Below are 12986 nucleotides of genomic sequence, written 5' to 3'. Positions count from 1 at the left end.
AAGCTGGAGCTGTTGACAAAAGGCAGTGTAATTATTGGCACCGGGCTGTACAAAGTAACAGCATAAAAACTTAACATTCCCCAGAAGAAACGAAGGTGTTGAAATAGCAGCTGGGTAAATACCAGATAATGAAAGAAAGCAGCATGAGTTCCCCAGGTTCAAATAAGGTAGACAAGTACTTTGCAGAACTGACCTTATTGAAGAGATATTATCAGTTTAAAAATTCATTTAAACCCGTATCAGTTACAGAAATCAGTGAAGATAGAAGTTACCTATTAAACATAACAATTATTTCCACCAAAGTGTCAATCCTTTTACTTCAATTTTTAAATTTTTCTGTAGTGAAAGGTCCATGTAGGTATCCCTGGTTTTGTTTACAACAGATTGACTTTGACGCAGATGCATCCAGTTATTTACCCTTGGTATGAATTATTCTTCATAAGGACTAACATGTGTATTCTACTTCATAATAAATTAATACACAATACCAAGGTTAAAGAAATTAAATATAAATTTATGATAAGAAATCTCAACCAGCTTGTTTCACAGAAGCTTTTTTGCCTCAATCACTGCAGGACATTTTTAGTACATCTTTCCTGAAATATTTTTCATCATGTAGGATCCTTTTTATTAAAAAACCACCAACCTTAAAAGCTTATTCTTTTGAATAAAAACTTGACAGTGGGGAATATGTATTCCATGCTAATCCAGTACCCAGGTATCCCAAGCCAAAAATACAGCAAGGTGAGCAGAAAGGTGGGTTGTTGACAATGCTGAAGAGCCTGTGCATAACTAAGCCTCCTGAAAATCCTGAACCTGGGCACGAGAGCTGTTAGCAGCAAGCTGACATTACTGAAGCACGTATTGAAAAAATCATAACAAAGCTACAGTTTATTAGTCTAGCATGGAGGATAATTTCTTCAATAAAATTTACCATTGCCAGTAAATTGTTATTCACTGTATGGACTAAATCATTGTCCAAGGACAGTTATTTTTGCTTCTTTGTATGTTTTGGCTCCTTGTCCAATGGCTTCATGTTGAGGGAAGGCAACAGTGCAATGGAGATGGGAGTACACAGGAAACTCAAGGGCAACGGGAAAAGCAATGACCTTCCAGGGGAACACAATTGATTTGGACAATGTTTCAAATACTGAAGAAGTTGGCCTTCTATTACTTCTTGTATTGATGACTGTGAAACCAAATGGGATGATTTGCATGGCTTGTCCAGAACACACCTTCTCTGGGAGATTTCAGCTGTGAAATAAGGATCGCAATACCTCTGGCACCCACACAAAACTGCACAATCGACAGCTGGCCCTCTGTCCTCTTGAGTGACTCAAAGCTGAATGTAAGTTAACTCTTCACTGAAGTGGGCTATTTCCTAGTTAGTACTTCTTTCACAAGCCACAAGAGATGTTAAGATCTGGATGCTTCTTTGAATATGTACTGCATGATATGAGAGTGACTCATAGCAGGGAGTGACTTTCCCTGCTTGAAAGTTACAGTCACTGAACTGCTTCAAATTTGTGATGAGGTGTGAGAGAGTTACAAATTAGCTTTCTATTGCTAGACACAGAGATTATCTATTAAGGATAATAAATTGATGTTGTCATCAATATTCAGATGTTGCATTTTATTACTGTAGCCTATTAAAGCTATTGGCCTCCATGTCATATCTGTGATGAGTTCATGTCACTTCCCTCTTATATTGTAACAGTGAAGAGCCTGGGCTTGCAAAGACATCCTGGAAGGGACTGACATTCAAGAAGGCACCTCAGCTTTCAAGCGCTCCTTGCAGCCATGAGCTGTGCAAGTTTTCCCAGTTGCTTTCTTGCCTCTGTCTGAAACACCTGAGGCTCCTCCTGTGCAGCTCTGGCCCACTTCCAAGGCAGGACAGACCCTGCTCTTTACCCACTCGTGCCTCGGGGATGAAATACCAGACACGGTTAAAACAGCAGCTCTGAACTCCCACAACCCTGACAGACTCCTCTTCCTGTGACAGCAAATACTTCCATGAAAAGCCTGAAGAATGCAATCAAATAATAATTAGGACTGTCAGTCTAATTACTACATACATTTTCTAATGCTAGTAGTCATAGGAAACACTAATTGTCTTCTGTGGAATGAATATTTAAACTTGTCAGAGAAGAAGCGGAAAAAATGCCAACTACAGATACACATATATTGTAACATTTTAATTTTTAAATAATATGGCACCCTATTAATAAAAAGGTGCAGAAGATCTGTACATGAAAAAATACAAAACATATGATCACAGTGGCCTCAGAGCACAGCATTCAAATACAATTACAACCCCCTCAAAACAGGCTTGAATAATATAAGATATTAACAAATACATGTGGTTATTTTAATTAGCTTTTCCTGTTCCTCTTTTTTGGATTCATATTTATAGGACTCTTTGAGTCAACTAGACAGGTGTAAAAATTAACTCTTTCTGAAGTATAAAATTATATTCTCATCAATTTAGAGAAATTCAGGAATAAGAACTTCAAAAATATCTAAAACTGTGAAAATTGGCAGCACTGCAATCAGAAGAGCTTCTGAAGGCATTACATGTCCATTTACATTTTTCACTTTTCTACTGAGCAAATGTGATGACACTGCTTCACCAAGGAAAAAGAGTGCAACAGGTTGTAAATATGCAACAGTTTGGAACTCTAGCAACACTCACAGCTCAAATGAAGTTTAGAAACAGCCAAATGCTGAAGTTACTCCAGGATGTAAGGCTCAGTACACAAATACATGCTAAAGAGCTGGACTATCAGCTGTCATTGAAGAACACAGACTGCAAATTCTATTAGGAACACAGTGTTAAACAGTAAATTAACTAGAATAACATAAAATCAGAGAACAGAGGACATGTGGTTCATCTACTACTTCTCTCCATGTCATCTGCTATACCGCAGCTTACCACAAAAATATAAATACAAAAATAGTAAATCAGTACCTACTATATGCAATAAATAACCTTTCTGTATAAATTATGAAAATACAACTACGGTAAAATCAGTGCAAACATTACCAAAATGTAGTGAAGGAACACAGAGTCCTGCCTGCCAGAATGTGCATCATAGAACACCCATATTTACCTAGTGCAACAAAGCACTGACAAGAATTAAAAAATTCAAGATGCACATCACTAACTGTGCCATTCTAAAATTACATCTGTTTCCAATATCAGACAAATCAGATTAAAACAACACACATGTCATTTGAACTGTACACTTCATTCTTCCTCATCATTTTACTGAACTTTAAATAACTTCCTCTTCCTTAATTGATACTCTAAATGGAAGTTGCTCTTATGAGTCCATGTTTGCATGAGCAGCCTTTTTAGAATTAAGAAAGTTCTTTTTCTTTTTCCTTGGAAAAGTAGCCAAAGCAGGTTTTGGATCACTTGGTTCACGGAACAAAAATATCTTCTCCCCTGTGTCTGACAGCTCTATGGCTTCAGCAGTTGCAGAGTTCAGAGAAACTGGTGGATCAGGCTGTCCCACAGGAGGGTATGCAGGTGAACATCCCAGATGAATGAATGCTGCTTTTTCCAGGACAGCAAGTTGCTTCTTCTTTATCAAACTGTATTAATGAGAAAAATTGAGTTGAAAAGTGAAAACTGAGGCAAAAAATGCACAGCTTCCTACACCATACCTTGCCACAGAAGTGGTGACTTTGGAAGCTAAAGAAAATCATATTTCAACAAAGAGAATTGTAGTTTTCATTCTAATCCAAATAATTCACGTATCATTTTCTGAGATACAAAATTGCAAAAGGAAAGGCAACCTCATAATAAATAAATATATGGAAGATGAGCAATGTGTGTGAAAAATGTGAGAATTTTGTGGATATGTACACAAAAATCTTTTTAGGTATTTACTATATTGCTTATTATGTGTAAATATGTTGTAGGAAACATAAGCACTAGATAGAACAGTGTTAGAAAATGCATACTTATGAACTAATTTTCTGATTTCTAAGAGCTGTAAGAAGAATCTTGGGACATTAAATAAACTATAAACAAAAAAAACCCCAGGTATGTTTGCTCTGGTTTTCTCCTTACCTGTCTTTTCTCTTGTTTAGAGATGGGATCTTTTCTAAACTTCTGTTTATCAGATCTTGCCTTATTTTGTTCTCCAGTGTTTGCCACATCTCCTGGCTCTTCCTGAAGGAGCAGGAAAGAAAAATTTCCAGCAGCAAATCTCCAAATATACACATTTTTATTCCCCCTCTGTCTTTAGCTACCAAACCCATGACAGCACAAACGCAGTCAGAGTGTTCACGCACTTTTGCTGCCCTGCCACAAATCATTTAAAATCAGTTAAGATCACACCTCAGGGCACGGTACCAAGGACTCTTATCTGTTCCTTGAGAACCCACATCTGCCAAGGACTGGGCTCAGTGCCACAACATCTGCTCTTGTCCCCTGCCCAGGTCATGGCAGGGAGTTGGGAGAGCAGGTCCTGGAGCATCCCTTGGTGGTACTGCACAGATTTCAGCTCATGTTAATGGGGCTAAAGGGGAGTGACAAAGGCCCTGAGAGTTACCAGTCTCTGTGAGAAAAGGGAAACTCAGTGCCCACTTGGAACTTCAGTAATTAACTACAAAGGGACAGACATCTGCAACATTGCAACTTGCACTATTAGGAAGGAGGATCTCCTTTACATCTTTAAGAGCTACAGACACCTAAAACCTGGTGTGTCATGAGCATTATTAAAAAAAAGTGGAAGGAAAATTTTTAACAAACTCCAATTCAGGGAACAGAAGGAAAATTATCAGAACAGGATTTATAAATCTATGAAATAACTGTTTAATTAATGAACTTATAAAATGATTTTAACTTTTTATCAATAAATTTATTATAGTTAAAATGTTCACAAAACAAGGAAGCAGTTTTAAAGTATTTTTACCCCAGAAAAATAGTCCAAAATAAATTTATGCACCCATGGTTTTTTTCTATAGCTGTCAATCTCATTGTCCAGCAAACAAATATACACATAAAACAACAATCTTATCTTGCACTGGTCTACCAGAAAACATCACACCTACCTTTTCTTACAGCTGCCAGACTCATCTGCATTACTGTCACTTTCAACAGCACCATCCGAATATTTACTGATGGAATCAAGGACAGAAAGGACCTCACTTTGTGAGCTGGAGGGCAGCAGCAAGTTCAGGGCCCTGTGCAGCACCCCCATTGGCACCCTCGTCAATTTAGCTAAATAACCTGCCAGACGGAGCTCCTAGAGGATCACATGAGTAGAAGACAGACAAATTCAGCATTGAAAAGAAATGTTAACCAATCTTAGTTACTGTTATTAAATAAATAGTCATTATGGAAACAAAAATACTACTGAAGATTATTTCAGTAGTGACAATTTTGGCATCAAGTTGTCACACTTTCATGTTCACTGTTCCTACCCACAGTGGCCCATGTATATCATGGTGGTCCATTTCATTTGGGATTTTGGCAATGTAAATGCTACATAATCAGTTGATCTTGGCATTTTTGCTTAGGGCATGTACTTGATGCCCTTTGGTTTGAAAAACCACAAGACAATTACATTCTAACATGTAAGGCTTAACTAATTTATGGATTCTACTACTATAAGGAAATAATTTCCAGATAGCAAGGAAGCAATATGGCACTCCTTGGTCTGTAAAATTACAGAGGGAAGAATAGCCTTGAAAAACTTTACAAGTTGTCATGGTTGGTCACTTCATTGTTCAGCTTCTCTTAACAACAAATTCTGTGATAAGCTCAGAGAACAGCTTATTAAGACATGAAGGAAAACACCTGCTTTTCTTTTGGTAGCATTTTTTTATTTCCAAACGTCCTGCCCATTTTTTGCCCAAAGGTCAGTAGTAAAAAGCACATTCATATAATGTTCAAATTGACTGAGTTGAAATTTATTTGTTCCATAGACACTCAGCCAGTCCCATTTCCTGCCCCACTCCAAACACCAAAATCCATTGCTATTTTCTGCTCTGTTTTCATAAATACAGCGTCCCCAGGGTGTTTCTGCAGATCTCTTATGTGTATCAAACATGAAAAGTCTACAATATATTGAGGACTAAGTGGAAAAAAAAAGAGTAAAGCAAATGAAAGCAAGTTAAATGCCTCAAAGAATGCCAGAAAAAAAGCTGCTGTTGTCTATTCAAGTGATACATGTAACTCAGGTAGCTGAAGTTAGGTAAGACACGCCAAACACAATGACTCATGGCAGCTGAGTTATCACCACTCTGCAGAGCCTCCTGTGAGTGTTGATGGAGGAGATGACTACAAAGCCCATGTCACATAGAACCCCCTAAGGTCCCACCATGCAGGAAGACAGCCAGGTTATCTGTCCACAGTAGTTTCAAAAAGTCACAGCAAATGTTTGCCTACTTTTCTGTAAGACAACTTTTCAGAGGAGTGAATTCATCTAGGAGATCCCTGGATTATCTGAATCCACTTTGAAAGAAACAAAGCATCACTAGCAAGGCAGTGTTAACCCAAATTTAGACAGCCATACAAAACAAAGAAATCAATCAACCTCCTTTCCCCATAGTGTCCTTCAAGCAGAGAATCCTCTCCAAAAGGTAAGAAAACTCTTTCCAAAGTTTTCTGGCCTCTTCAGTGCTGGCACAGACTTTACAGGGAAACCACTGAGATCACCCAGACTTAACAAGACAATATCCTAAGACTGAGGAGAGATTAGTAAATTCGTACAGTTCTTAAAATATTCTCAGCATGACTAGGCACCAAAGTTGAACACCAAAAAGATGTTTGCTCAGGCTAATAATTTCTTAGTAAAAGAAATTATTTGATTCTTCTCTGGAGAGGAATGCAAATAAGGCCATAAATCTTAATACAGACACCTAAGTCTAATTTCTATAGTACTCTCTTGTACTTCTGGTCTTTAAACACTATTCTTCTCTAAACTTATAAAATGCAACATCAAGTGAGAATAAACATGACAGATCTCTGAGACCTATTCTGCTCTCTTTGGCTAAATGTTCTCAGGATCTTTAAAGCAGTTTTGAAAACAAGTATGAGTAATGATACTAGAAAATTTAGCTAGTAGTCCTGCTATCATTTAATTTTGAAACATAATTAACGCAAATCATTCTTAATGCTCATCAAAATCTAAACAAGACCTTTTCATTACATGAAGATTCAACTGTAAATCTGTCTGTTAATCAGAAAATCAGGCACTTCAGCTCTCCACAGAATGAAATGCAACAGGACAAACCCTGAAAGGATTTGTAAATGAATAAACAGAAGTATAACTCAGTAAATTCAGTAAAACAGTAAAAATTCAAAAGGCTGAAAGTAGCTCAGAATCAGCTGATGTGACTGAGAGTATAGGCTGAAAACAGGTAGCAACTACTAGCAGAGAGTAACTCTAAATACATCTAATGGTTCCCGAAAAAGAAGAAAAGCTGATATCCAGATACAGCTGTAATTTAAACTTGGAAGCTTTGATCAATTTCATGCTTACCTGACTATAAATTGCCAAAAATGCATTAGTTTCTACATTTTCCAGGAGATCTTCAAGCACCACGCAATTCCATTGCTCATCTCTCAAGCTGAAGTGAAAGACAGAATTAACATTGAAATCTTCCCAGGTGCAATGACTGTATTATAGGAAACAAAATTGGAAGGTCACCCATTCGGGAAGCATATCTGTCTGTCAGCAAATCTGCTGCGAGCAGCCTAACTTCTAAAACATGCCAAATTCTCTTCCCTGTGTCCCTGAACTTCCAAGCCAACAACAGAGCAGAATCTAAGGCTATGCTCTTGCACATTCAAACCTGAAATCACGCCAAAGCAATGTGATTCTACCTGTCCCCATCCTCTTCCCTCCTTTTTAAATTTTATCACCACACTTTAAGGCAAGTTGTGGATCTTTTTGTAGCTGAAATATGATATTAAACAGTTAACTTCCTCGTTGCTGGTGATTATTTTTCTTTTCTAGACCAAAACATGATGACATCATGTACAAATCCTGCAATGTACAAAAGTACAAAACCTGTTTCTTCCAGTAAGTTTTCAAGTAAAGCCCAGTTGCAGTTTCTTTAAAGACTTCCCTGATAGGTTACTAGCTTGTGGATACTCGTGAAGAGATTTATCTGATCCTCTACTGACTCTTTACCTCTGCAACAGGAAAGTTGTTAACCTAAACTAAGCAGAGCTCCAGCTTTTTCAGAATTAAAACAGACTTATCACTATCACAGCCATTTTTAATATATCAGTGGTTTATGGAAAACCACTTTCTAATGGAAAGCACACTTTGAGGACATTACATGAAGCCTGAAATGTGCTAGGCTTTTAATACTGGGCAATACACATGGAAATGTCATTTCTATCTCCTGTAACCCTAATAAAAGCAATACAATAGGCTGCAATTTTGCAAATTATCACCAATTTTTGCTAGGGAGCCATTATGACAAGACAGATAGTTCTACATAGCTCCCAAGAGGCATTTTATTTGTCGCTGATACCTTTACTTAAAAACTGGCCAGGGAAAATTGAAATTGAAGAGGAGTTTATACATCTCATCAAAAATAATTGTGTGCCAGGGAATTCAGTCTACAGTACGGCAATGGAGATGGAAATTCAATTTAAATTGTCTCAGCTATTTCCTCTGACCCTAGCAGATCATGTTGCTCTGAACTCCCTCCCTATCTTCCTGGGAGACAAAGTAATAGGAATAAAATTATTTTCCTCCTTAATGCTGAGGAGTATCATTATTTTTCTGCTATCCCTGTAAAAAAAATGGTGACTGCCATGCAACACACAAGCACCGTTTATATGCTACTAAGTTATTATTATTTCATGTTTCTAATTTCAATATTCCCAACTCCTCAGTTATGCTCTGGGCCACAGCACAAGAAGGCAGAGATCAAATACAGATGCATGGTCCCTCCCCAGTGCAGCAGTAGTTTCCTCCTGCTGCTTCTCCAGAGTACCTCATGATCCATAAGAACTGCAGTAACATAGTAAAACCTGAGACCAAAGAACTTACCTTTGTTGGTACAGGTTTATAAATTGCCTACATTTATTCATGGCCTGTCTTAACAGAACTGTCACATGTCTTTCTGCACTCGTGTCCACAGGTTCATTTGTGAATCCCAAACCATCCAGAATCCACCTCTGCCTACTCGTTAGATGCTGCTGCACTGACTCCTTATGCAACATCTCATATTCCAGCTTCTTTTCAATTTCTTCAATCTCCTAGAGGTTGAAAATGCACGATGATAAGAAGTTAAATTAGAACTTGAAAGAATGAATTTCATTTGGAGTGAAGAAAAAAGATGATGGCATCAGATTTTCTGATATTACCTTATTCATTTCTTATTCTACCCAGCCACTTGCATTCATTACACTTTCCAATTCATTGCACAGCTTCAGTAAACATGACTGGCACGTTATGAATATCAGAACAATGAGGAAAGCTATGACTCAATTTTCATTGTGTTAAAAGTGAATGCTCTCTAAAACCTTCCACTGTAGAGGACATCCAGCAACTAGACTGCCATCATGGCTGAGATCAAAACTGAGGAACCATTTCTAAGCTGCATAAATCTACTTGAGCTTGAGAAACTCAGACTAACTAATTTTAGTTATTTCAAATTAACAGCTAATATCAAAGGGATTTAAGTTAAAAGGCAATAATTCATAATTAGTCTGATAAAGTTAGGGTTAAAATAAAATGCTCAGAAAATCAAAACGTTAAAATCCAAAGTCTTCAGGGGACTGGATCCCCCTTGCTAAAAATCTCACTTTTGTCAAAAAGTCAAACTGGACACCAGAAGGAAAGCTTCATATTACCATCACTGCCATCTCACCTCAACTTTTCCATTGCTTACTATCTCAAAGCCCCACTTCCTAACCTGTACCTTGGAGAAAATGCTGAATATTCCTCTGCCTCATCAGCTGCATTTAACCCAGTGTTAAGCTATTCTAGGTCTCACTTCTGCCCTTCTTCAATCCTTTTTCTTCACCTGTTCAAGAAAGAGAAGGTAAAAGAAACTTCTCTGAAAAGACCCCCCACACTTATGGCATAAAAGGCAAAAATACTCTTCCTACATTCAACTTTCACTATTTCCTACATCTCTAAAACAAATTCAAGAAAACTGGAGGCATATAAGCATTCTAACTGCCACTCTATGAGAAATTCTGTAGAGATGACCACATTAAAATTTAACAAGGAATTTTCACAGCAGTAGCTGTCTAATGATGCCCTCTAGCAAAGAGGTTTTTCTCAAAAACCCATTTTGTTTGTTCTACTCCAGTGCTCTCCCCAAGCCTCACTTGGATGGTTTCAAATAGCAGATGCAGAAAAAAAAAGTCCTTGTGAAAACGGAGCACTGAAGTATTAAAAAAGGATTAGAAAATTGGCACATATCAAATATGTAATAAATATGGTGAAGGGAAGAGGTTTTTCCAGATTTTCTGCTATTTAAACTGCATGAGTGTGCCTGGAGTGAGATAGGTAGGAGGTTGTATGGCTGTATAGATAATCTCTAAAAACTTGGCAATTGAAGCATATCATGTGGTTATGGATTTTGCATATGGACAGCATTATAACGTGAGTAATTCTGTAAGACAGACACAACAATTTACTCTTTTGTCAGGAGTCCAAATCACTTCTCAACTGTCTTTCTTTTAATCAATAAAATATTAAGTAGCCACCAAAATACTACCCTTTCAGCCTGCATGCAGCTGTAACAAAAATAAAAAATACTAATACACAATCTTCCTTGGCTCTCCTTCTCTTTATGTCTTTTACTGAATGCACTGAAGTGCACATACTCACAGAAAGTCTGGGCCACCAGAAGCTGCAAACCAGCAGCTAAAGCAAAGATACTCTAACAGTGGCTGTTTCCTAACAGAATTTTTTCTTTTAATAACTATATTACTTACAGGATTATGTGCTTCTAAAATCTGGATACATTCCAGTTTTGACAGGGTTTTTGATGTGTTCAGTTGTTCAAAGAGCAAAGCTTGCACATTTATGATAGCAGTATACAGCTCCAGCATTTTGGATTTTTTAACAGTCTTTTGAAAGGCTACAGAAGCACTATACTCTCCAAGTTTATTTTCCAGATTGCGCAGGTGACACTCTTTTTCAAGCTGTAACTCATACTTAATCTAAAAAAAAAAACCAACAAAAACCAAAACACAAAAGATAGATTAACAAAAACTCTTTACATGCATACTTATGATTTTAGTACTCTGTAATTAACAAGCAGGATTATGACAGCAAAGAAGTCAGTGCTGTTATCTTATAATGTAATACACTGTTTCAATAAGTGCTTTTAACCTTCAATTCCAAGTTTTTACTCTAATCCATAAAAAACCAAAACCCAAACCACAGTACAGTCAAACACTTTAAAGCAAACAGGCTTTCTTTTCAGGTAGTTAAAAGTTCAATATTAAATGCTAACCCAAAACAGAGGGTCTATATAATTTTTATTACAATAAAATTAAAAGCTAGAAACACAAATAAATCTATGGTTAGCTATGGTTAAATGGACAGATAAAATATGCCCTTTTGCTTAGAAAAAACATGGAACTTATAGAAAGACTGCATTTAGTTTCAAATTGGCAAGTGTCAGTTAGTGCTGACTGATGATATTCAACATACTATTCTTTGAGCAAATAACAAAAAATCTTCTTATATAAAACAGAGTTAAACTGTAAATCAAAAGTCTATTGGCAATGGATTTCAAATAAGATTAGAACTGGATTGGATCAACATCAAACAGCATAAAATCAAAGTGATTTAACTGAATAACTGTGTTGCTGCCACACATTTGATGAAGCATCCACAGGAACGATTCAAGGGTGAAAGGCAAGTGCAGCATGTGCAGGCACAGGATCCAATGCACGTGACTGATGAGCTCTCCAGGCTGTGCCACTGACACTGACAGCCAAGGACACTGCACTGTGACTGTTCTTCTGCAGGACAATGTCTACAGCAGCCAGCTGCAATTACCTTCTCTAGGTGCTTCCATCTGAGCTTGTCACTCTAAGCTCCCTTCCCACTCAAAGAAAAGGAAAAGATACTTCTCAGTAGGTTTCATATCCTAAAATATGGATTTCCACTGACATGTAAGGTGTATGTCTAGGTTAGACACCAATGGCTACACTGCATATCTAACATTTAGGTAGCTGAATCTTCAAAAGACTACAGAAAACAATTAACACTTTGTTTTTATTCTCTCTCCTGTACTATTCATGTGGGCCCAAAGAATTGGTTTGTAAGAGAGAAAAGATACAAATAGAGAAAGCACATGCAGCCCTGAGAGCTCCTACTCCACTACTTGGTGTTTCAGAACAGTTAGAAATATTTAATCTTTTAAACATATTTATTAATGCATACTTTAAATAAATATTAAATTAATATAAAATATTTTAAAATAGGAATAAATATTTCACAGTATTTTACAATGAGGGTTGTGAAACACCTTCAACATTATACAGCAAATGAACTCCTCTTAAATAAACAAAATGCTGCATCCATCAACTGGTATTACTATCTACCCCTAGACACATGAGTTTCTTTCTGACTCTTGCCAGCTCTGAAACCAGCTATACAATTAGAATGACAACAGCTGTGCCAGATGGTGCGTATAAAACTGGAACAAAGAGGTTTAGAGAAGCTAAATTTCCAATTTTAAAACAAGATTCTAATAAAAATGTAAGACAGTATTTACTGCCTTACACTCACCAAACAAGCATTCAGTACTTTTTTGCCTCTAAAGTTTAGCCTATAATCTGATGGGAAGAGTAATCTTCAAGGAAGAGTACCAAAACCACCTAAACTTTGAAGACCAGGGCATTAGGTATTGAAGTCAAAATTACAATGCCTCTATTAAAGGATTAGAACATTCTCAGACCACAGTTATTAAACTCATGAACAGTGCTAGAACACATTTGCCTTCTTGTTGCAGTCTTGCCCAAGCACCTGCTCTCACTT

At 37.1% G+C, this 12986-nt stretch overlaps 1 protein-coding gene across 2 annotated transcripts in view; it reads right to left on the bottom strand.

Annotated features, from left to right (window-relative positions):
• Positions 1 to 2412: 2412 nt before the first annotated feature.
• EVC2 (EvC ciliary complex subunit 2) overlaps positions 2413 to 12986 on the bottom strand; it is a 61646-nt gene continuing 51072 nt past the window's right edge. For both annotated transcript variants that reach the window (XM_041459014.1, XM_041459022.1), the window contains exons 17-22: positions 10928 to 11155; positions 9027 to 9235; positions 7500 to 7587; positions 5065 to 5258; positions 4079 to 4180; positions 2413 to 3597 (exon numbers count right to left, since the gene is read on the bottom strand). In XM_041459014.1, the coding sequence (XP_041314948.1) occupies positions 3324 to 3597; positions 4079 to 4180; positions 5065 to 5258; positions 7500 to 7587; positions 9027 to 9235; positions 10928 to 11155 (1095 nt within the window). In that variant the 3' untranslated portion in view covers positions 2413 to 3323. The remainder of the gene's footprint in view (positions 3598 to 4078; positions 4181 to 5064; positions 5259 to 7499; positions 7588 to 9026; positions 9236 to 10927; positions 11156 to 12986) is intronic.

Source organism: Pyrgilauda ruficollis, unplaced genomic scaffold, assembly GCF_017590135.1.
Source record: "Pyrgilauda ruficollis isolate IOZ18807 unplaced genomic scaffold, ASM1759013v1 scaffold1, whole genome shotgun sequence".
In the NCBI taxonomy this organism is placed as follows: domain Eukaryota; kingdom Metazoa; phylum Chordata; class Aves; order Passeriformes; family Passeridae; genus Pyrgilauda; species Pyrgilauda ruficollis.
This window is presented reverse-complemented; position numbering and strand designations above follow the sequence as displayed.